General features: G+C 50.1%; 1 protein-coding gene across 1 annotated transcript; it reads left to right on the top strand.

Annotated features, from left to right (window-relative positions):
- The first annotated feature begins 8,087 nt into the window (after positions 1-8,087).
- Positions 8,088-23,991, top strand: LOC120371274 (tumor necrosis factor ligand superfamily member 10-like). The gene is made up of 5 exons (XM_039486888.1): positions 8,088-8,509; positions 16,752-16,898; positions 17,760-17,796; positions 20,471-20,578; positions 20,952-23,991. The coding sequence occupies exons 1-5, from the start codon at positions 8,279-8,281 to the stop codon at positions 21,392-21,394; spliced, it is 966 nt and encodes a 321-aa protein (XP_039342822.1). The 5' UTR covers positions 8,088-8,278; the 3' UTR covers positions 21,395-23,991.
- Positions 23,992-25,535: the final 1,544 nt, after the last annotated feature.

The raw sequence follows: 25,535 nt of genomic DNA, 5'->3' as shown, positions 1-25,535 counted from the left end.
TCCTGGAAGACTAAGATGTCTGCACTTTTCCCAACTTCCACACAGGCTTCACCCAAGCTCAGGTTGTGGAGGCCACTGTGCCTACGTAGTGAGCATGGGTGGCAAGTTTGTAGAAATTTTGGTGGTGCCCAGAACCCGCCCCCCCAAACTCTGCCCCCACCTGCCTAAGGCTCTGGGTGGTGTTTCAGGGGGAGTTCTGGGGTGCAGGTCCTGGGCTGGGGATTAGGCTGCAGGGGGGGTGCAGGCTTTGGGACGGAGTTTGGGGGCAGGCTCTGGGCTGGGGGTGGGGGTGTAGGAAGGGGTGAGGGGTGCAGGCTCTGGGGCTGAGGATGAGGGGTTCATGATGCAGGGCTCAGGGCTGGGGCAGAGGATTAGGGTGGGGGGATGAGGGCTCTGGCTGGGGCTGAGGATTAGGGCACGGGGGGATGAGGGCGCTCAGGGCTGGGGCTGAGGATTAGGGTGTGGGTGGGATGGGGGCTCAGGGCTGGGGCAGAGGATTAGGGTGTGGGTGGGATGAGGGGTTATGGGGTGTTGGGGAGGCTCAGGGCGAGGGCGGAAGCACAGGGTAAGGGCAGCCTGCCTTGCCATTAGTGAATGGCGGGCGCTAGGACCCTGGGGCAGCAGACAGCAGTTCTGCCGGGAGCCGATCTCTGGCAGCAGAAGCAGGCAGGGGAGAGGCGCGCGCTGCTTTCTGTCAGGCAAGGACACGGCGGGGGGGCGGGGAGACACACGGGGGGGTGGCAGGTGGAGTCTGGGACCTGCTCCAGGCAGGGACGCGTGGGGGGGGAGGCCCGCGGGGGCCAGGGCCCGATCCAGGCAGGGCCGGGGGAGAGACCCAGCTCCAAATATTGCTGGAGCAGGGCCCCCAGCCCTGAATATGCCTGGAACCTGAGCACCGCACACATATATAACCTGCCGCCTATGGTAGTGAGAGACCGTCCCGACCTGCAGTCTAAATCACAAATGGCAGGAGGGGAACAGAGACACACAGAGGAGAAGGCCCCACATCCTCAGAAGTATGTCGGTGCCTCACCCCCATGGCAGTTATGCACCTAAATACCTTTGACCACCTGGACTGAGGTGACTTGCCACATGCCCTGGCTATGCCGCCAGATTGATGGCAGAACAAGGTCTCCTGACTCCTAGCCCAGTTCCCTATCTACTGTCATTGCCTCTAATTTTTTAAATATCAGAGGAGTAGCCGTGTTAGTCTTGATCTGTAAAAGCGGCAAAGAGTCCTGTGGCACCTTATAGACTAACAGACATATTGGAGCATGAGCTTTCATGGGTGAACACCCACTTGATTGGATGCATGTCTATAAGGTGCCACAGAACTCTTTGCCGCTCTAATTTTTTAGTGCATCTTTAATAGCTTCAGGGAAGGAAAAACATGGCCCCAGCGGAAAACTCTAACGTATTTGTTAATGTCCAATCCCTGTAATGCCAATCACTGCCCAAAGGGCTTGTCTATGTGCTTTCACTATGGGATTTCTAATTTAATTATAATCTCTCAGTGCCTACCCTCCCTAACTCCTCTTTCGCTTCCATTCTTCACATGCCCAGTACAGGCATGCACCAGGACTCCTTTCCTTCCGATGGCCCAGGTACACAGATTAAACAATTACTTCACCTTTTATTTAGTAATTTGTATTTACTTTTTCAAACTTTATGCTCTTTATATTACTTTGATACCTTGGTTCTTTTTAAAGCTTATTTTTGTACTTAAGGTAACATTTACTCTCATTATAATAACATTCTTATTTATATTGTGATGGACTCAGGCCAGAAGGATATAAGAGGGTAGTCCTTTTTGAGTACTGGGACGCGGGCAAGCACTATCTCACCCACTGCTAAAAGCCTCTCTTCCAGCCTAGGGAGGGGCCACAAAACCCGGAACCCAACTGAGTTCGGGGGACAACAAAGGTGACAACAGAAACAGGCGTGGGGGCAAAAGGCCAGAACTAAGGAACCGGAAGGGGACACCGAGCAGAGAACCCCAGACAGCGCCCACTGCTCCTCGAAAACATCGAGAGAGCCGGCGGATGCTGCCCAGAGGAACTCTGCCCGGATACGTGAATGGATGAAAGAACGAAAAACAGCCCCCAGTCGCAGGCCGCCTCCCCGGTCAATATAAGAGGGTAGTCCTGTTGGTATCCAGGAAATGGGCGGGGGACCTCCCCCCAGCCTAAGGGGAGGATCCACAGGTCTGTGATACCAAATAAGTACGGGGGACAACTAATGAAAAAACCAGGATCAGGAGTGAGGTCATAGGGCTAAACGAAGGGAACCTGACGGGGACACCGAGCAGAGAAACCCGGACAATGCCCACTGCTCCTCAAAGGTGTCAAGGGAGCCAGCGGTCGCTGCCCAGAGGAACTCTGCCCGGATACGTGAATGGATGAAAGAACGAAAAACGGCCCCACAGTCGCAGCCCCCCCCCGCCAATATAAGAGGGTAGTGAAAGGCAGGTATATCAGCCTCAGAATGAGCAGGTCCAAACAAGGGCTACTCCAGGCCAATCAAGACACCTCAGGCCAATTTAACCAGTTAAGGTCGTTAGGCTAATGCTGGCACCTGACCTCAATTAACTGAGAAAGAGTCAGTTAAGGCTGTTAGGCTAATGGAGACAGCTGGAACCAACTAAGGTCCCACTTATACTGCTTTAAAAGCTCTCCTTTCCAGTTCTCTCGAGAGGAGCCCAGGTGAAAGGAGCTGGAGGAGAGGAAGCATTACTGAGCCCTGAGGTAAGGGTGAAGCTTGGAAAAGGGGAGCACGGGGAAGTGGCCCAGGGAATCAAAGCAGCGTCAGTGGAGGAGGGAAGCTGCTAACAGCTGCTATCACTAGGGTCCCTGGGCTGGAACCCGGAGTAGAGGATGGGCCTGGGTTCCCCCTTTCCGCCTCGCATGATCTACAGAGATCCCTTTGAGAGGGGAAACAGACTTTGGTCCAGGCAGGAGACCAAACGGTGCCTATAGAGCTCTAAGGAGCAACAGAGACTGTGGGTTTCCACCTTCCCACCTCCCATACCGGCCCGTGATGAAAATAGCTCAATAAGCTGTAACCTTTGCTGCCATACTGGGAAAGGTAGGTCATATTGAGGGCCTTAGTGACCTTCTGAGGCCATTGAATCCGCCAGGAAGTGCGGGGTCCACCAATATAGACTTGGAGCTTTGTCACAATATGTATATGGCTCTTCTCATCACCAGGATACCTAAAGCACTTTAGAAATCTAAGGCCTGATGTTGTAGTCCCTACCCAAATAAAACATGCACATCTTTCTGTAGGAATTCTGTTTACATCAATACTGCAGATTGGGCCCCAAAACAAAGTAAGGGCTTGATGCTGCAGATACCTCCTCAGTAATTTTTATTCCCAAAAGTAGATCCATTGGAACTACTTAATTTGAGGAAATCAGAGAGACTAGGTGGGAGAGGTAATATCTTTTATTGGAACAATTTCTGTTGGTGGAAGGGACATGCTTTTGAGTTTCACAGAGCTCTTTCTCAGGCTGAGTAAATTGCTCATTCCCGCCTCTGCAAGTCAGGGTGGAGAAAATTTTGTCTACTACTGAAATGCAGGCACCTCTGGGGTGCAACACACAGCAGCTGTTTAACATTTGGGTTGGGAAGGAATAAGGACAGAAGAGTCCCACATCCCAGTGAAACAGAGAGGAATCTGTGGAGGCGAACACTGCAGCTAAGGCCAGGTCTACACTATGAGTTTAGGTCGAATTTAGCAGGGTTAAATCGAATTAACCATGCACCCGTCCACACAACGAAGCCATTTACTTCGACATAAACAGCTCTTAAAATCGATATCTGTACTCCTCCCCGACGAGGGGAGTAGCACTGAAATCGACATTGCCGGTTCGAATTAGGGTTAGTGTGGATGCAATTTGACAGTATTGGCCTCCGGGAGCTATCCCACAGTGCACCATTGTGACCGCTCTGGACAGCAATCTGAACTCGGATACACTGGCCAGGTAGACAGGAAAAGCCCCAGGAACTTTTGAAATTCATTTCCTGTTTGCCCAGCATGGAGAGCTGATCAGCACAGGTGACCATGAAAGAGCTCATCAGCACAGGTAACCATGCAGTCCGAGAATCGAAAAAGAGCTCCAGCATGGACCATATGGGAGGTACTGGATCTGATCGCTATATGGGGAGAGGATTCCATGCTAGCAGAACTACGTTCCAAAAGACTAAATGCCAAAACATTTGAAAAAATCTCCAAGGGCATGATGGAGAGAGGACACAATAGGGACTCACTACAGTCCTGCGTGAAAATTAAGGAGCTCAGACAAGCTTACCAGAAAACCAAAGAAGCAAATGGACGGTCCAATGCAGAGCCGAAGGCATGCCGCTTCTACACTGAGCTGCATGCAATTCTAGGGGGGGCTGCCACCACTACCCCACCCCAACCGTGGATTCCGAGGAGGGGGTACTCTCAGCCATGCCTGAGGATTTTGTGGACGGGGAAGATGGGGAGAAGGGTGTGCTGTGTGCTCTCCACAAGCTCGTCCTCCTCCTCAACAGCCAGGCTCTTTTTCTCAGCCTGACTCAAATAGCCTCCCAAACCTCCCAAGGCGGTATCCCGGACCATGAAGCCAGAGAAGGGACCTCTGATGAGTGTATCTTTGTAAATATAAAACATGGTTTAAAAGTGTTTTTTAATGATTAATTTGCCCTGAGGACTTGGGATGCGTTTGTGGCCAGTACAGCTACTGGAAAAGTCTGTTAACATGTCTGGGGATGGAGCGGAAATCCTCCAGGGACATCTCCATGAAGCTCTCCTGGAGGTACTCCAAAAGCCTTTGCAGAAGGTTTCTGGGCAGGGCAGCCTTATTCCGTCCTCCATGGTAGGACACTTGACCACGCCATGCTAGTAGCAAGTAATCTGGTATCATTGCATGACAAAGCCTGGCAGCGTATGGTCCCGTGTTTGCTGGCATTCAAGCAACATCTGTTCTTTATCTCGCTGTGTTATCCTCAGGAGAGTGATATCATTCATGGTAACCTGGTTGAAATATGGGAATTTAATTAAGGGGACATTCAGAGGTGGCCGTTCCTACTGGGCTGTTTGTCTGTGGCTGAAAAGAATCCTCCCCTCAGTTAGCCAAGTGGTGGGGGGGAAAGGGGGAAGCATTGGCGCTGAGTTGTTTGTGTTTGGCTAGCAGGGATCTTCCCTGATACCAGCCACGCGGGGTAAAGCGATCATCCCACAGAATTGGATGGGGAGAGGGTTAGTCTGGTTTCTGCTGCTGCACATTAACACGAAAACCGCAGCACTCAATGGGCTTTGCTTGGTATGGGAAAGGAGGGTGCTGCTTTTATGAAGGTTGCAGAAGCTGAAAGACAATGGCTTACCATGGCCGCATGCAAGCCGAATTCTGTTGCCCGGCCCTGCGTCTGTGATCTCTAACAGCAAAGCGACAGACACTCAATATTAAGATGCAAAATGCGACCTTGTACCAAAATCACATGCACTATGTAATGTGAATAGTGTTGTTCACCATGAAAGAGTCTACCCATTGTTCTGTAAAATGTATCTTTTTAAATACTTCTCTCCCTTTTTTCCCTTCCGCAGCTGCAAATTTTTCAAGCCTCCCTCCTTCGTCTCAAAGGCTATCTCAGATAAGGCAGCGAAAAAAAACGCACACAAGATAAAATGTTCTCTGAGATCATGCAGTCAACCTGCAATGAAAGAGCTCATCTGAATCAGTGGAAGGACACAGTATCACAGTACAGGAAAGCAGCTAACAAATGTGAGGACAGGAGGGATAAACATGAGGACTGGAGGGACGAACGTGAAGACAGGAGGGATGCTCGAGATGAGAGGTGGCGGCAGGAAGATCAGAGGAGGCAGGATGCAACGCTGGGGCTACTGCGGGATCAAACGGACATGCTCTGATGTCTGGTGGAGCTTCAGGAACGGCAGCAGGATCACAGAGTGCCACTGCAGCCCCTGTTTAACTGCCCCCACCCCCAAGTTCCATAGCCTCCTCACCCAGACGTCCAAGAATGGGGGGAGGGTCCATGCACCTTGCCACTCCACCCCAGTGGACAGCCCAAGCAACAGAAGGCTGTCATTCAACAAGTTTTGAAGTGGCCTTTTCCTTCCTTCCTCCCCTCCTCCCACACCCAACCTGGGCTACCTTGTCAGTTCTCTCCCTATTTTAATAATCAATTAATAAAGAATACATAGTTTTTAAATGATAGTGACTTTATTTCCTTTGCAAGCAAGCTGTGATCGAAGAGGGGAGGGTGGGTGGCTTACAGGGAATGAGTCAATCAAGGGGGCAGGTTTCCATCAAGGCGAAACAAACAACTGTCACACCGTAGCCTGGCCAGTCATGAAACTGGTTTTCAAAGCTTCTCTGATGTGCAGCGCTTCCTGGTGAGCTCTTCTAATCACCCTGATGTCTGGCTGCATGTAATCAGTGGCCAGGCGATTTGTCTCAACTTCCCACCCCGCCATGAATGTCTCCCCCTTACTCTCACAGAGATTGTGGAGCACACAGCAAGCAGCAATAACAATGGGGATATTGGTTTGGCTGAGGTCTGAGCAAGTCACTAAAGTGCACAAGCGACCCTCTAAACATCCAAATGTCAACATCCCCAACAGTTATTTTCTGGTCTGGGAAGTAATTCCCTTGCTGCAGCCATTTAAACAGACTAGTGTTCCTGAAAACGCGAGCGTCATGAACCCTTCCCGGCCATCCCACGTTGATGTCGGTGAAACGTCCCTTGTGATCCACCAGTGCTTGCAGCACCATTGAAAAGTACCCCTTGTGGTTTATGTACTGGCTGCCCTGGTGCTCTGGTGCCAAGATAGGGATATGGGTTTCATCTATCACCCCACCACAGTTAGGGAATCCCTTTGCAGCAAAGCCATCGACTCTGACCTGCACATTTCCCAGAGTCACTACCTTTGGTAGCAGCAGCTCAGTGATTGTGTTGGCTGCTTGCATCATAGCAGCCCCTACAGTAGACTTGCCCACTCCAAATTGATTCCCGACTGACCGGTAGCTGTCTGGCATTGCAAGCTTCCAGAGGCCTATCGCCACTCGCTTCTCAACTGTGAGGGCTGCTCTCATCTTGGTATTCTGGCGTTTCAGGGCAGGGGAAAGCAAGTCACAAACTTCCATGAAAGTGCCCTTACACATGCAAAAGTTTTGCAGCCACTGGGAATCATCCCACACCTGCAACTCTATGTGGTCCCACCAGTCTGTGCTTGTTTCCTGGGCCCAGAATCAGCATTTCACGGCATGAACCTGCCCCAATAACACCATAATCTCCAAAGCACCAGGGCCCGCGGTTTGAGAGAATTCTGTGTCCATGTCCTCATCGCTCTCATCGCTGCGCTGCTGTCGCCGCCTCCTCGCCTGGTTTTTCAGGTCCTGGTTCAGCATAAACTGCACAATAATGTGCACAGTGTTTACAATGTCCATGACTGCTGCGTTGAGCTGAGCAGGCTCCATGCTTGCCATGGTATGGCATCTGCACAGATAACCCAGGAAAAAAGGCGTGAAACGGTTGTCTGCCATTGCTTCCACGGAGGGAGGGAGAAGGGGGCCTGACGACATGTACCCAGAACCACCCGCGACAATGTTTTTTGCCCCATCAGGAATTGGGATCTCAACCCAGAATTCCAATGGGTGGGGGAGACTGCGGGAACTATGCGATAGCTATGGGATAGCTACCCACAGTGCAACGCTCCGGAAGTCGACGCTAGCCTCGGTACATGGATGCACACCACTGAATTAATATGCTTAGTGTGGCCGCATGCACTCAACTTTATACAGTCTGTTGCCAAAAATGGAAGTGTGTAAAATCGGAGTAATCCTGTAGTGTAGACATACCCTAAGAAGCCATCCTCTCAGGGAAATTTGCATCCCTGATAATCACAGGTTGTAAAGTCCTTGGTTTTATGACTCACAGGAACAATAGGATTTTAAACAATGACTGGCAGGCAGAGAGTGGAGGCTGTCTCCACGGGTTGTGTCTCGGCGATGCCTTTGTTTATAGGGTGAACTGAACTTTACACTCGATTAGCATCAGGATATGGCATGGAATCAAATACCGCCTGGAAAGAGACTGGAGCTGTTTAGCTCTGCCTGTCCCTTCCTCACACACACACACAAGTCTTCTCTCTAAACTTGCTTCCTTGTGTGCGTGTGTGAGGAAGGGAAGGTGGGAGGAGGATCCGAGAGACACAGAAGGGGCTCAGAGGGGAAGTAAAACCAGGGCTCTCGCTTCTGGGATAGTTATATAATGCAATGGACAGCCAGCAGCAGAATAACCAGCAGTATTTCCGATCGGATAGCAGCGACTCCTCAGCATGCATGATGGGGTCCGGAGCAGGGCACAAGGACGAGCCAGGCTCCGGGAAGAGGAGAAAGAAGCATTGTAGCCCGGTGTGGATCGCCATGGCTGTGATGTCCATCCTGGCTCTGCAGATCGCCTCTACCACAGGGCTCTTCGTATATTTCACCATGTCGATTTCCAAGGTGAGACCAGGGCAGAAGTAGTAGTAGCACTGAAACTCACTCGCTCCGGTTTGCAAAGGGGGGAGGCGAGATCTTTGTGCATTTCAGCTTTTAAACCCACTTTCGGGGAGATTCAGATGTACTAGCAACAAGAGCTGTGAACTGCAAACTCTTTCGGGTGCAACCTTTGGTTTCTTTTCAGGGTGATTTTAAATTCAAAAATACGGTTTTGCTTAAGAAAACTACAGGCACAGTCAAGGAGGATTTTATTTCTAGAGGTCTCCTTTTGCTCATGCATTCAAAGCAGTTGTGAAAATCGGGTGAACTAGCCTCCAATCCCTTGCTACACATTCCCTCCCCCGCCCCTTGCCCCGTTGGACTGAATCATTGAGCTTTGAAAAGGTGACTAATCGCTTCCTTGATCAATGCAAAAATATCGTTTCAGGTGAGCGATGCAGCTCCCGTGAAAGGCGTAGGTGTAATTCTGAAAGCAGCACAGGACCCTGGAAGCATAGGGCTGCCTTAACTTGCATGTTCTCCCTCTCTGGCCAAAGTTCTGCACAGTTTTAGCAACGGGATCTTGTAGTCAAAGCTCCTGGTTTTGTTTGTGCATGTGGCAACTCTTTTCCCCAGCGGCTGGGCGGGCTCCCTAATTATCCCAGCCGTGATTTGAGCAATGCCAATAAAGCGATAGCAGCTTTAAAAGAAACTGAAAGCGTCTTCACCTTCCTTAGAGGAAAACGCAAGGTGCCTTAATAACGATCAAACCCGAAACTATTGTTCTCACGCATAGTCCCTGCGGCGCAGGGCTCTACCTGGCTCTGAGCTGCCATGTACCAGTTCAAACCCACTTTAGATGGGTACTAAACGTAGAGTGAGGTGCCACCTTTGCTACTTTGCCTTGTGGCACCTCCCACCCCCGATGTACAAACAGGCACCAAATATTTTTCCCTTTTAAATATGAGATTTTTTTTGCATCAATTACCGTCTTGCCAAATTGAGCAATAGGCAAATCCCCCCGAATGAGGGGATTCTGTGTGTGTCTGGATCCACACAGACCTGGAGGAATCTACCTATTTTGTAGAATGCAGAGCTTTGCTGATAACAGTGACCGAGGAACGACCCAGCCTTATCCCCCTGGATAGAGGGCGAGAGGGAGAGAAATTACCTCCTATTAAACAACAGGCTAATTCAGGAAAAGATGGGGAATGGAGAACTTTCATTGTGTGTTTGGTGCTTAGATGCGGTGGCGATGAAGACCCCAGGAAAGACTAGATAGGGAGCAGAGTTTTACCAGGAAGAAAATAAACTTTTATGGCTAAGTGACCAAAGATAAGGAGTAATTCAATCTCATGCTCCTGCGTGCCAGGCTCCAGTTTATCCCAGCAGGAGACAGGGAAGAATTTCCCCCTTCCCACAAACATCATTGTGCAGTTGCCTATATATGGAGGTGTTGGGGGTGGGGGTTTGCCATCTTCAGTGCATCAGGTATTGGCCACTGTTGGAGTCAGTACCCTGTGATTGGGTATGTCAAGACACGGGGGCTGCTGGACTAGGGGCCTAATCCAAAACCCATTACAGTCAATGGAAAGATTCCTGTTGACTCATTTGGGCTTTAGATCAGACTCTATGTGGCGCAGGGGTCTGGTCTGCAATGTCAGGGGTCAGGCTACTGCAGTATATGAGCTGGTGCTCTGACCTGGCAATGAGAACTCGGTGAGACCTTAAGAGCCAGACCCTGAACTGCCTGCACACCCAGGACTCTCATTGACTTCACTGGGAGTGAAGGGCATAAACAAGGCAGCATCAAGCAGTAAATCTGCCTCAGTGCAGGCAACAGTTTAAAAACATGTAATATCATAAATAAGCCACGTCGAAAAACTGCTTTTCTCTCATTCAGCTTCCCCTCAGATGCTAGACTGTAGGGAGCCATCTGCATGATTTAAAATGCTGAGCTGCTGCTGCTGTTCACAACCCATTAAAAAGCTCCTAGTAGCAGATGAGCTGTACAATCCATTGTACTTGTTCCCGCCACATGTCTAAACCCATCTGACAGTAACCATTAACGAGTGTCGGGAAATCAGTTTGGAGTAGTAAGGAATCCTTCCTTAGAGGTTTTTAAGGTCACGCTTGACAAAGCCCTGGCTGGGATGATTTAGTTGGGTTTGGTCCTGCTTTGAGCAGGGGGTTGGACTAGATGACCTCCTGAGGTCCCTTCCAACCCTGAGATTCTATGATTCTATTAATCATTTATGCTGGTTGGATACAATTTTCAAAAGCATCCAAGTGACTAAGGATTCTAAGTCCCATTTTCAAAAGTGATTTAGGACCAGATTGACAAATGTAAGTGCCTAAGCAGGGTAGGTGCCTAACTCCCATTGGTTACACTGCGTAAGCACTTTTGTGTCTTCCACTAGGCACCTAAATACCTGAACTCTGGGCACTCAGAAGCCTAAGTCTCACTGAAAGTCAATGAGGCCTTCTGCTCCACTGGAAATTGTACCAATTACCTTATGTAAAACATTACCCCCAAATCTGGCATTTATACTTTGGGCTGCGCAAACAGTGAGCCCAAGTCTCCTCTCCCATCAGGAGTGTCAGTCCTATTACACAGTTTTATTTGAGTAGCATCCAGTACAGCCAATCAAAAGCTGAATCCAGAGTGCTAGGAGCTGCTCCGAGGAGTTTACAATCCAAGACCCAGATCCTGCAAGCCGTCCAATACAGGCAGACCCCTCTGCACATGCTGAGCACTGTTTACTTCACTGGCACTTCATGCTGGCCCAAAAAGCAGTCTGTGTGGAACAGCTTACAGCCTCAGGGACACAGAATCCAAATTACATAGAAAGGGTGAGGAGGGAGCGACACAGACAAATATGTACAATGTTATAGGGAGATATACAATAGCACGTGTGAATCATTATCATATACAGAGAAAATCAGTGCTAGCTATCTCCAGCTTTCTCTCTAGTTATCATTAGCTGGCAGATTTCTTCTAGGCATTGGAAGGCAATGGAGTTCAACAGAGCTTCATTTGAGCTGGGGCCTGACAGGGCTGAGCCCCAGCACCCCTAAGCTTGGCAGGTCATGGCCACAGCACCCCTGGGCCTGGCAGTTCACGGCCCCGGGACCTCTGAACTTGCTACATTAGTTATGAAAGTAAATGGCTGGAGCCCCGGTACCCCTTTCATTACAAACTAAGCGCTGGAGTTCAGTGATGTAAAAGCAGCATTAGTGGGATCAGAATCCGTCCATCTTAAACCAGGGTTGGGTTGGGGTATTTTTGAGAGAAGTGTGGCAATGATCAGTGAGTATGTTGGCAGCGAGGGGGAGAATAATTATTTATGATTATTACAGGGCCCCATTGTGCTAGGTGCTGTACACAAACACAGCAGCCAAAGAATGTCCCTGCCCCAAAGAGTTTATAATCTAAGATGAGAGACAAGGGAGGGATCCAAGAACAGACAGCTGGGGGCTGCCCAAGGAAAGAATGAGACAATTCTGGCCAGCATGGCCTGTGGCAGCTGCACAGCGTGGTTTTGGAATGGTGTGGGAAGAGTTCTGAACTTGCTTTGTTTCATTTTCCCAGAAGCTGGTGTCCCTTCCCTGCCCCGGGGAAGTTTTCATTTCCTAGGGTTGTATGAAATGTACTGGACAGGTAGTGGGACACATGCCATGGGATAAAGATGTGTTTACTGAAAAGTGCTGAGTCTATTCAACCTTCTTCAGCAGGGTTTGAGGAATTACTCAATAGTTTAGCAATGTACAAGAGTGGGATAATTACATCCTAACTTACTGCTTATTCATGAGTCCTTAGGGTGCATCTACACTACAGGGACTTGACCCACAGAGCTATGCTGGCATAGCCCCATAGTACAGATGCAGCCTACACCAACAGAAGTTTTTCTTGCAGCATAGGAACACCATCTCCCCAAATGAAGTTACCAGTGTTGACGGAAACATTCTTCTTTCATCACAGCTGCATCTAGCGGCGGGGTCATGGTGGCATAACTAAATTGGTCACTGGTATGCCCATATTAACTTTTCACTGTATGCCAGACCTTAGTCTGAGCCAGCTACTAGAATCTCTTTGATCGGGAGGAGATGTCACCGCAGTCCCCTGCCCCTGTGAGTTCACAGTGAGAAGCAAGACCCTGCGGCTAGTCAAAGGGCACAGAAATGGCGAAACCCTCCCACTTCCTACAGGATTAGAATGAGCCAAAGGATTCAGCCTGGAGAAAGCCAAAGGATTCAGCCTGGGCACTGAACTGCTGCCTAGGTGGGTAACTAACCCTACAGGGATGCCTGAAGGACCATGCTGGGTACAGTATTTTAATTCTCCAGCTGTTTGGTCTCCCATGTGTAATGAACTGGAGGGCAGGGCAGGCCCCAGCCCAGTTTCAAAACCACCCACTCAGCAGGCCCCCTGGTTGGCAGTCTGAGCAGGGAGGCCAAGGACCCAGCTCCCCTCTCTGCAGTAGAGGGGGATACCTGCAGGGCAGGGTTCAGGCAGACCGGCAGAGAAGGGGACATTTGGCCTGCTGGGTGGCCACACATGCCCTGCAGCTAGAGGACTCCATTCTCCAGGGCTGTGAGCCAAGCACCTCTCCCCAGCATGATTGTTTGTCTGGGCTGGTGAGTCATGCTGAGCGAGGAGACAACAACATGACACCGCAGATCTAACCAGCCGGAGGGGAGGCTAGGCCTGGCTGTTTATTACAGACTGAGTCAATTTCACAATGTCTGACCTAATTCCCTGGTGTTAATAAGGCAATGGGAGAGCTGCCCATTCAGTGCACTGAGCCAAGATGTACAGGCATTTCAGCCTCAGCACAGCTGTAGGCTCCATACAGTGCTGCATTCCAGCTTTTCTCCTTTATTTCCTTAGCAAGACACACTAAATCAGTGCCCTCCCCAAACAGGGGCAGCCCTCTCTGCAGCGCCGGGGCCATCTGTTCCCCAAGGACACAGTGCTGCAGGGGCTGAGATTCTGCACCAGCGGGAACATCCATTGCACACTTCGGCTAACAAACAGGTGCAGGGGCGGATGCTGCCGAGGCTTAGAATTAGGCAGTGGAGCCTTTTGCCTCTAGATCACTGGTTCAAATTCAGCCCAGCTGGGAGTAACCACAAACGTCCACCCTCTGAGGCCCATGAGAAATAACTCAGGGGCCTCAGGCTAGATCCTGCATCAGAAGTGGCGCTAACTGGAAGCCTCAGCAGCGAGCAAGGACTGAACAGACCCTAGAGACTTCCAGGAGGGACGATGGGACTCAGGCATGCAAAGCAGGGCCAGGCTGCTACATCAAACTCTAGAATCTCAGCATGTAGCACGGGCCTCTCCACTTGCTAACTAAAGCTGCCTTGCCCACAACGCTGCTTGCTTGCTGTGTCACCTATTGCCAGCGGGACATGGGCTGCATTCACTGTGGGGACCTTCACCTGCAGGGTGATCAGTCTCAGCACTAATTCCATGGACACTCCAAGCACAAGCACCTCACTGCAACAAAATGGAGCGAGGTCTCATTTGTCACAGCCATCGTCCATGTCAGCGAATAGCCACCCACCATGTCTGGTCTCAAGAGGGCATAGCTAGCAGCAGTGTTCAGCTGGAAATGGTTCAGTTCATCTCCTGGAGGTTGATGCAGATATTTACAAGGGGCGGATTAAGGCAGGAGCTGGGGTTTGTGAGGAGAGTGGGCCCAGAAGGAGCACCCAGCTCCTATTACACTGGGCTCAGGCTGCCAGGCAGGAGGATCAGAGACTCTGGAGTAGGAGAAAGAGCCCTGTGCAGATGAGAAAGAGAGCGCAAAGAGCCAGATCCTGCCAGGTGCTGAGCAAGCTTGACTCCCAGTGACATCAATGGATGTTGAGGGTGCTCAGTGCCTAGCAGGTTCCGGCCATAAGTGATGGGGAGCTTAGCCCCAGGAGTTTCTCCAGCAAGGAGCCGAGTCCCAGCTTGTCTCCTGAGCATAAAAGCACTTGCCACTGTTCCTACTGAGCACGGAAATAAAATGATTCCAAGGCAGTGGGAAATGCTTTGGGAGAACAGTTAATTCCAGGGGCTGATCAGGCCTGTTCACCAGGGATCCCTCCAGGGCAGAGATGAGGCAGGAGGGCAGGGCAGCCTGCAGGAAGTTCGCCTTGTCATTGCCTGTCCTCTACCTGTTCTGTAGATGGAAGGCTCTGGTCTCCCAGGCTGTTAAACCAGCATCTTTCACCACAGTTAGATTCACACAGCCACAGTAACATGGCCTGCGGGCAGCTTTGCCTAGCAGCACTGTGTGATACACACATTTATAACAGAGGAATATAGTTACAAACCCAGGATGAGGCATCACGGGCTTCAGGCTGGGTTTTGCTGATAGACAAGCCAGAAGCCAGGTTTCCTAGGTTTGATCACTGGGACTTGGGTTGCAACGTGACTGAAATCCCCTGAAGAAGAGCTCTGTGTAAGCTCAAAAGCTTGTCCCGCTCACCAACAGAAGTTGGTCCAATGAAAGATATGACTGCACCCACCTTGTCTCTCTGACATCCTGGGACTGACATGGCTACAACATGGCATGAAACTTGGGCAATCCCCAGCACTCACTCTCCGGGCCTCTTTGGCACATTTCCTAGGCACAGGATCTAGGTCTGTTACCTCGTCACAGAAATGGAACTATGCAACCCATCTGCTGTGGGCCCCCCAGACCAACACTGACACCACCACGCCGATACCCAGGGGTCTAACACATTCTCTCCCTGAGACCACCTTGATGGGACCCTGGCTGTTCGAGGCACACAGCAGTGAAAGTAGACAGACAGGTTTTGAAAGAGTTTCTAAACACAATCACTCTTTAACTAGCACAAGAAATACATTGATCCAGGCAAAATAAGAAACACCCATGCACATTTCCCTGCCTCCATTTCCTCACCATGCTTGAGCATTTTCTGGGCTCAGGGCAGAGCTCTCTGGGACATCCAGGATCCTTCTGCAGCTCACGGATTCTCCTCTGGATCATGGAGTCTCTCTCTCCTCCACGTCAGTTTCTCTTGACTTTGGGTGGTCCTGCACTGAGTTAAACAGATCCCCCTGCTACAAAAGCATGTCCTTTCTCCTGCCTCAGGTTCTCCGGTGTTTCTGTGTCACCTGAGTTTAGAAGTCCTACTACCAGCACCTGGTTCTGCTGCTGGGGAAATTCCACTACTCCAAACCCCAGCCCACTGCAGAGAAGTTGGAGATAATTGGCTTCCCCCAGATGCCTCATTGTTCTGTCTGGGCTATGTCTATTTACTAGTTGGTAGCTTTCAATGACTGTCTCTTTCAAAGACAAGGTGGAGGAGGTAATATGACTTATCGAACCAACTTCTGTTGGTGAGAGAGACAAGCTTTTGAGCTTGCACAGAGCTGAAGAAGACCTGAAGAGTTCTGTGTAAATACAAAAGTCTCTCTCACCAACAGAAGTTGGTCCAATAAAAGACGTTACCACACTCACCTTGTGTCTCTAACGTCCAGGGACCAACACGGCTACACCATCATCTTTCAAAGACAGACTTGTAGGCACCACTCCCCTCCCCTTAGCACAAGGAGCATGAGGCAGCGCACAAAAGACAACAGTCATAAGGATAGAGACAATTCATAAAATCAAGCTAGAATTTATAAATTGTACACAGATTCCCCAGATTGTCAGATTCACGTTTTCACATGATTCCAGGAGCTGGAGGTTCAATGAAGACATCAAATATCACAAGACTAACAATAAAATTGCATGAGATAGCAACACTGCTCAGCTATCGATCACTAATGTGCCAAGCAGTACAGGAGTCTATTCCAGGAACTGTACTTCAATAGCACTCATCATGCTAGATCTCCCAGTGCTTTGCTGAAGCTAGCAAGGGGACCTGAGGCCCAGACAGGGGAAGTGACTTGTATGAGGTTGCACAGCAAGTCAATGGCAGAGCTCAGGGATTGAATCCAGGTCTCATGGCTCATCCACTGGCTGGTTAATACCCGGGCATTACATTCACGTCACAAGATCTCAGCCCCTCTGGCACTGAGATCAGAGAAGCACAGGCTTATTCGCAGTGCCTGCATCCAAGCCTGGCACAGGGCTTACTCTGGACGAGTATCAAAAAGAAGAGCAACAGTCCATATTTACATAGGCCTGGATCACATCAGCTGAGGTCTCCCTCTGCACCCTACAGCTCACCCATGCATGCAATCCTTTGTACGCTCAAGAAGCTGCTTCGTTTAATCAATTCAACTCATCTTATTTTCCAGTTAAAAGCCCAGACACAAGGGAGCTCAGAGGAGCTGAAGTGTTTGCAGCTGATCAATAGATTGCAGGAAGTCTCAGACTTGGAGGAGCTGATTGGCAACCAGTCCTGCCTCAAGCTGGCCAATAGCATCAAATCCTATGTGACCATGGTGAGTCCATGACAAACCACACCCTGCCTGTGGGGAGGGAAGGGAAGTGGGAGGTAGGCACTTGCCAACCCTAGAACACCACAAAGGGTGACATTCCAGCAGAAGGTCTTGGGCCAGTCCCTATAGGTGGCTAATTCCAATCAGTTCCCAGGTCAGGAGGGTCTCAGAGTTGGTACCATCTGGTGGCTGTTGATGGCCCATGTGAAATGAGTTGGTGTATCTCCATCTAGGATCTCATGGACGACATCACAGAAGCCACTCTATCAATGGGAACACCTTTGTGGGCCCTCTCGGTAGAGAGGCCAGGGAATTAGTTCAGCTCCCTCTTTCACTCCCGCCCTTGTCTGCCCTGACAGGGTTACCTGCTACTGCCATTGAGTGTCTGTGGCCAAACCAGAACTGAATGTGGTTAAAGGGGATGGGCACAGATAGAAACCTTGCTCTGAACAGGGCTGTGATGTGGTTTCTGAGATGGTGCTGGACATGGTCTGTCCCTGTCTGCATTTGCCATCAAACCAATGCCAATTCCAGTGCCAACAATGGGTCAATTTCCTAGTGCAGATGCTGCCAATGTTCCTCAGTTTCCCCATCTGTAATACCCACCTCAAGGGGAGGGGGATTCTTAGGCTCCACTCATCAATTTTTGAGCTCCCCAGGTGGACAGGGGTAGAGTAAAGCAGAGGGGCGGCAGTAGGGTGTGCCTGGTGCTTTATCTTGCCCGGAGGGGCGTATTGTCCGATTGAGCTTGTTGACAGGACTAGAATCAATGACAGATGTGGGGGCCCTGGAAGAGGCAACAGGACACAAGGGAGTTGGGGAAAGTCTCCTGTTTACTCACTGACCTCTCCTCTTGCCTTCCAGGTGACAGAGAACATTATCCACAGGAGCGCACTGAAGGGTGAGTTTCTGGCCCCTGGCAGGAGAAAGCAGGGCAAGTGCCCTTCTGTACAGGAGATAGAAATGGCTACATTCACTTAAATGGTTACATCTGCTTTTAAATGTGTGAAGATCTCACCCATCTGGCCAGCTTGGGTCCCTGTTAAGTTTGATGGAAAGGGCTCAATTTTCCAAAGCAGCCTGTGACAGAGCAGACGGCCTTTTACACGTCCACCTTCCTGTGCATGTAATGCTCAGATTTATGCACAACCAGAGGATAGTGAAACTAGACTGGTCGGGGGGTTGGTCAGTTTCACTTCCTGGTGGGGGTGCACTGGCACAGAGCTGTGCTTGCTCACGCCAAAGCGAACCAGCAGCAGCATCTCCACTGCTGTCACTGGAGTCACAGCAGGATGAAAGCAGTGTTAGGAAGAGGAGAATTGAGGCTGTTGTGTTAAGACACCAGAACCAGATGGGATTCACCCAAGAGTTCTGAAGGAACTCACATGTGAAATTGCAGAGCTACTAACTGTGGTATGTAACCTATCACTTAAATCAGCTTCTGTACCAGGTGACTGGAGGATAGCTAATGTAACACCAATTATTTAAAAAGGCACCAGAGGCAATCCTGGCAATTACAGGCTGGTAAGCCTAACTTCAGAACCAGGCAAATTGATTGAAACTATAGTAAAGAATAAAATGATCAGACACGTAGATGAACACAATTTGTTGGGGAAGAGTCAACACAGCTTTTGTAAAGGGAAATCATGCCTCACCAATCTATTATAATTCTTTGAGGGGGTTAGGTTGAGGGGGTTTGTTGAAACATGTGAACAAGGGTGATCCAGTGCGCATGGTATACTTGGACTTTCAGAAAGCATTTGAAAGTCCCTCACCAAAGGCTGTTAAGGAAAGTAAGCAGTCATGGAATAAGAGTGAAGGTCCTCTCATGGATCAGTAACCAGTTAAAAGACAGGAAACAAAGGGTAGGAATAATTGGTCAGTTTTCAGAATGGAGAGAAGTAAATAGTGGTGCCCCCCAGGGGTCTGAATTGGGACCTGTGCTGTTCAACATATTCATACATGATCTGGAAAAAGGGGTAAACAGTGAGGTGGCAAAATTTGCAGATGATGCAAAATTACTCAAGATAATTATGTACAAAGCAGACTGTGAAGAATTACCAAAAGATCTCACAAAACTGGGTGAATGGGCAACAAAATGGCAGATGAAAATCAGTGTTGATAAATGCAAAGTAATGCTCATGGGAAACATAATTCCAATTATACATACAAAATAATGGTATCTAAATAGGACCTAAATTAGCTATTACCACTCAAGAAGAGATCTTGGAGTCATTACAGATAGTTCTCTGAAAACATCCATGCAATGTGCAGCAGCAGTCAACAAAACTAACAGAATGCTAGGAACCATTAGGAAAGGGATTGATAAGACAGAAAATATTATAATACATAATATAAATCCATGGTACGTCCACACCTTGAATACGGCATGCAGTTCCGATTGCCCCATCTCAAAAAGGATATATTAGAATTAGAAAAGGTACAGAGAAGGGTAACAAAAATGATTAGGGGTATGAAACAGCTTCCATCTGAGGAGAGATTAAAAAGATTGGGACTTTTCAGATTGGAAAAGAGATGACTAAGGGGGGATATGATAGAGGTCTATGAAATCATGACTGGTGTGGAGAAAATGAATAAGGAAATGTTATTTACTTCTTCTCATAATACAAGAACCCAGGGTCACCCAATGAAATTAATAGGCAGTGGGTTTAAAAACAAACAAAAGGAAGAAGTACTTAACACAATGCACAGTGTGGAACTCGTTCCCAGGGGATGTTGTGAAAGCCAAAACTATACATAATAATAATGATGGAGTCTAAATTAGCTGTTACCACTCAAGAAAGAGATCTTGGAGCCATTGTGGGTAGCTCTCTGAAAACATCAGCCCAATGTGTAGGGCTGTCAAAAAAAGAATTGGTTAAGTTCATGGAAGATATGTCCATCAATGACTATTATGTAAGATGATCAGGTATGCGATCCCATGTTCTGAGTGTTCCTAGCCTCTGATTGCCAGAAGCTGGGAATGAGTGGCAGGGGATGCATTACTTGATGATTGCCTGTTCTGTTCACTCCCTCTGATGCACCTGGCATTGGCCACTGTCAGAAGACTGGATACTGGGCTAGATGGACCATTGGTCTGATCCAGTATGGCCATTCTTATGTTCTTATAAAAACATTCTTTCTGCAAAAACCACAGTGAGCTTGTCAAAGGTGCTAACAGAGTTTGGTGTTCAAATGCCAGGAGATTGCAATGGAAAGTGGGTGGCCAACTCCTTGAGGCTCCATTCCAAACACCAGCCTTCATTCTTGGGTTTAAATGGCCCCGACAGCCTGCCCCCTAACACACACACACACGTCCACATCCAGGGCTGCATTCCTTTCTCTCCTTTAGGGCTAAGGGATCTGTGGCAGGAGGAACATGGAATCCTGAACTCAGGGCTCACAGGCGCCTTTCACTTCCCTGTAAATGCCTACTAGTAAGAGCAAGTCTCACCATGCTGGCTTCACAGCACTGAGGTGCTGAGTGCTGCCGTGGGGCATACGTGTGTCAGAGAGAGAGAGACACACACACTTTACAGCCTCTGCAGATCCTTGTTCCTTTCATTTCACCATAGAAGCCAGGAGGAGCTATTTCAACAGCTCCAGTGGGCAGCCGTCTATGAGAGCACCTGGCAAGCCCTCTGCCCACCTCACCCTCCGGCAGCAGAGCCCTTCCCAGGACGGTGAGTCTGGGTTCCCGATAGGATACCAGTGGTGCCTAGAGCCATGGAAGCCTGGGGGCAGGGGTGAGGGCGAGGAATGGGGAAGCCTTAGCCTGGTGGCTGGTATTAGAAGACAGGCTTGTGGATTTGGGCAGTGAGGGAAGGGGGTAGAAAATTTTGTTGGCAGCTCCACGTCAGCTGTGGAGATTCAGGTTTGGGGCAGTTCATTCCCCTGCACCCCGATCTGGGCTGGGATCCTGGCTTTGTTTCTGTCTCAGGCCAATCTCTGTTTATTATCTATGCCTGAAGCCCATCAGCTACGTTGATGCTCAAGCGTAGGATGCTATTTGCTCCCGTCAGCCCCGCAGTGACCTCTGCCTGCGTTCTGCCCTAGGAAGCTCAGCACACTTTGGGGAGCTCTCCCAGTCCTGCCGACACCCCATCACCAGGTGGGAGGACAAGACCATGCACTCGCATCTCCAGAACATCACCTACCGGGATGGCAAGCTGCGGGTGAGCCAGGCGGGCAAGTACTACATCTACTCGCAGATCTACTTCCGCTACCCCAGCGAGGGCGTCGCAGCCCGCGTCTCGGGGCACCAGCTGGTACAGTGCATCAACCGCGAGACCTCCTATGGGCAGCCCATCCTGCTGCTCAAGGGCGTCGGCACCAAGTGCTGGGCACCCGAGGCAGACTATGGCCTGCATGCCCTCTACCAGGGCGGCCTCTTCGAGCTCAAGGCCGGTGACGAGCTTTTCGTCTCCGTCTCGTCCCTGGCCATCGATTACGACGATACAGCGGCCAGTTACTTCGGGGCCTTCCGGCTCGAACTGTGAGGGGGTGGGGCCTGTGTTTAAATCCTCCTCCCATTGGATGATCCCATTGCAGACTCTCTTGATGTCGCTGCCCTGGACGGCCCAGCTATGACAAACCTGGTCCAGGCTTTGATCCGATCACTGTTCCTGCCTTGCAAATCCACCTGTCCCAGCAGGTTATGGATGCTGTGACGGCTGCCAGGCCCATGGATGGTGGCCAGGACAACTGCTCTCCTTGACTTACGGGTTGATGCCCTGATTCCGTTCCCATTGGGTTTTGCCTTTGGAGGGCTGCCCCCATAGCTGCAGAACAATCTTGGTCCCCTGTGGGGTGGAAGAGCCGGGGGGCACCTCCAATGCATCCCCCACCCCATCATGGAGTCAGAGCCATAGGAGGAGGCAGCAAACTGTGTGGAGGTCTCCAGTGAGAGCAGAGCAGGGCCCCTCACCCCGTCCTCAGGGTGTTGGTGCCTTCCCCAGGGGTGGGCGCAGGGAGACGCCCTTACATGCTGTGAAACTCACCCTTCAGATCCCTGAGGGGATAAAGCCTGGGGGGAACAATAAGAGGGTCCATTTCTCTCCCCCCAGCACACCCACCCCACACGTGGACAGGACTCAGCTGTCAGCACACTGCATACAGCCTACCTGGGGGAAGGAGTCGGGCCAAGGAACATGGGTCTGCTCTGTTAGGATCTAGCAGATTGTATCTGATCCAGCCAGCACCAGCTTTGGAGCAGGCCGTCACAAAACATACGACGACGACACCTTGAGAGGATGTGACACACACACAGCCACGTCATAGCGGTGTGAGGGGAATGTGACATGGTGCAGCGTGATGGCATCAAATCTGCACATGGAGCTGTGCCACACCACGTCGCCACCTTGGTGTCCCCGTAACCAGGATGTGACAGTCCAGTGTGGATCTGAATCCAGGTCCTTCTCCCACTAAGTCACCTGGGTCCAGGGCATCTGCCTCTGTGCAGTACAGCAAGCGGCATGTTTTCTCAACACAGAGCCAGAGGGAGGAAAACAGAGACCAGGAAGCGAGATGACAGCAGAGTCTGCTCACTGCAGGTGGGGAATGTAGGTCAGTGGATTGGGTTCGCCCTTCTTTGCTCTTCCTGCCCCGCTGCACAGGTAGGTCTGAGACAGCCTGCAGGTATCTAGAGCTGGGCCTGAGCCATGCACAGACACGTTCTGCTTTCACCGAAGGTGGGATTTTAATCCGATACAACTCTGCAGGTGCACACCACTAAATCTGCATAAGAGGGTCTTAACTCATGTTAGCTGAAGTTGGTTTGTAATCTATTTAAGTGAAACTGGTTTGAGACCTTCTGAAATGGACTTGAGTGTCCGGGGGGGGTGGGGGGGGGTGGCACCGATGGAACTAAATTAGCTTCTAAATCAGCTTAGTTAAATGAGTGCACGAGCCATATAGACAAACCCAAAGCAACCCTGTGAGGGCCAGCAGCTCCACAGGACCCTTTCCCACCCATCCACTCCTGCACACACCTCCCTTCTTCAGTGATGCATGGTTTACACCATGCCTGTCAGAAAGGACTTGATGCTACCAGGATTGTGGGTTAACATCCCCTCCTCGGTATTTGCCGCTCTGGTGACCCAGCTCGGAGCTGGCATGGCTGGCTGCTAAAGGACAGGAAAGAAGAAATGCTGGTTTTAGATGCCATTCGAGGTGGGGTTAGTTTTTAAAGGGAAAGAAAAAGTTGTTAGGGCCAAGCTGTAGGTTTAGAGGAAGGGGACAGGGAGGTTTCAGAGCCTGTGCTGAACAGAAGCGCTTGCAGGAAAGTAGACAGATTTCAGTGAATGTTTCTCCCCGGAAACACTTAACAGCTGGCTTTCCCTGGCTGAAAGTGACTCTGTGAAAACAGCATCTTCTGACTTGCAGATCCGCCTGCCATTTGGATCAGTCAGAGCTTCAGAAACAAAATATGCTTCATTCCTATCAGCCCTGCTGAGTCACTGCATCTGAGAGCGTGCAAGCTGGATTCCATCCTGGCTCATGCATCACTAAGCCCAGTATTGTTAACTAAGGCCTTGTCTGCACTGGGATTTCAGACAGCAGTAGAGCTGCAATTATGCAAAACCTCTGGTGTAGACACAATTTACACCAGTGCAGTTTATCCTCGGGTTTGCTGCCCCTGTACAAACTGCTTCGGCTGCACATCATGCCTTACCCTAGGGGTCTGCACTGGTACAGGTACTCTGGTGGCTAAAATCCCACCATAGCCAAGGCCTAGGTCTCAATTGCATAGTCCACTTCTGCCCCCAATTACACCTTGAAGGCCGTGGGGATGCACAGTTGTAGCTGAATGCAGATTTTGAATGTCCAGCACTGAAGCAAGGCTTACTGGCTCGTCCCACGCTAGGTGTAAGATACTTGTAGATTCTGGGTAGGCAGGAGAGAGATCCAGCTTCCATCTGTGTAATTACTTGTATATTCTGTGTATCATAATAGCACCACTAAGACTGTTGATATGTACGGACATGCTGGAATGAAGGATTGTCTCCAGTGAAGGGTGTGAGTATGCGCTGCCCAGCAGGGTGGACTTTTAATGTGAGATTTCTGTGCTTGTTCAATAAAACTTGTATTCAATCATTGCGTTTGCATCTGTTTATATGGAGCAAGGCTGCTCTGCTGATCATGCTGCTGCATGACGTCCAACCCGCCAAAGCCAGTTCAGGCTCATCAGGCTTTTAGAGTGGGCACTGTGCCTTTAAGGGCTGAGCTTCCCAGACAAAGAGTCTGGGTGGAGCACTGTGGCACTCGTGTTATGCACAACCAGTTGGTAGCAGGCATCCCAACAGACTCAGAATAAAGCAGAGCTCCCGCAAACACCTTACGTGGCCCCACAGAGGCTCAGATACTCAAAGTTATTTTGATGTCCAACTGCCACCAAAATCAATGGGAGCTGGATGCCTAAATACCTGTGATAGCCTGGGCCCAAGTGATCACTGAACCCCACGCTTAGCAATGCACTGCTTTTCGTTAGTACAGTTACATGGAAATCTGGATTTGGTGCTACGTCACGCTCTCAGGCCAGCCAATACAGCTCATAAGGGAAGGGGGGAATGCCACAGGCTGAAGCCATGCTAGATCAGGACTTGTAGCCATGGAACTCAAGACAAGGGCCCTGATCCCAAGCCCATTGAAATCAGGGGGTGAAAAACCTGGCTGCATTGGAGTCAATGGGAAAGTTCCCAGTGACTTCCATAAAGCCAGCATTTGCTGTGGCGTGTAAGAGTATTTCCCACTTCAAGACCACCTCCCCTGTCAAAGAATTCCATAGCCCAAGGCCAGCCGGATGCATATAGCACCCTGGGAACGCAGACACTTACAGAATCAATCTGCACAGCGGGCCAGAGACCAGGGCGAGCGCCTCTACTCACCGAAATTCCCTGCAGGTTCAGTGCCTATGTCAGTCCTGGGGAAACTTGGAGTTTGTTCCAGCTTGTCTTGCTGTTCTCTGAATCTCAACCACAGGCCCTTATGGCTGAAAGGATGTGTGGGGAGAACTCAGTCACAGGAGCAGCCCAACGCCTTCCCTCATGAAGCCTTAGGCCTGGTACACGCTCCCTGGCCCTCAGTTAAGCGCCAGTTCAGCTGTGGGGCTTACAGGGAATCTTGTTCTTGAGGGGTGTGGTGAGGGGGGAAGTCTGGTCTGGTGGTTGAGGTGCTGGTTTGTGACTCTGGAGATCTGGGTTTGCAGGTTCCCTGGGTGATGTTGGGCAAGTCCCTGAATCACTCTATGCCTCAGTTTCACATTGGTAAAGGGCACTAATAGCACTTCCTTTCTCCCATTCTTCGTCTCCCTTGTCTATTTAGATTGAAAGCTCTTTGGAGCAGGGCCTGTCTCTCAGCATGTGCCAGGCACTGTGTGCACCCGTGCGTAACAGGGCCCAAATCTTGGCTAGACACTAGCTGATGTTTCTCATTCTCCCTACTGGTGTGTGTCTGTCCTTAGGTTGCACATTCCTTGGGGTGGACTCATTCCTAGATATCTGTCTGGAAGGCACATAGTATGAACTACCATGAAAACCCCATACATTAATAATCAGTGATGCGCCACAGTCCAGATGTGCTAATGCCCGCATCAGCTGCATAACTGATCCCAGGCAGAGCAGGACCTGCACCTCCCTCCTA

This window comes from Mauremys reevesii, linkage group 9 (assembly GCF_016161935.1).
Source record: "Mauremys reevesii isolate NIE-2019 linkage group 9, ASM1616193v1, whole genome shotgun sequence".
Lineage (NCBI taxonomy): Eukaryota > Metazoa > Chordata > Testudines > Geoemydidae > Mauremys > Mauremys reevesii.
The sequence above is the reverse complement of the archived record's forward strand: the minus strand, read 5'-3'. Positions and strand labels throughout refer to the sequence as shown.

Coding starts and splice junctions, on each gene's coding strand:
- LOC120371274 (XM_039486888.1), top strand. CDS start 8,279: ATGGACAGCCAGCAGCAGAATAACCAGCAGTATTTCCGATCGGATAGC. Junction 8,510..16,751: donor TCACCATGTCGATTTCCAAG/GTGAGACCAGGG, acceptor CTTATTTTCCAG/TTAAAAGCCCAGACACAAGG. Junction 20,579..20,951: donor GCAGAGCCCTTCCCAGGACG/GTGAGTCTGGGT, acceptor GTTCTGCCCTAG/GAAGCTCAGCACACTTTGGG.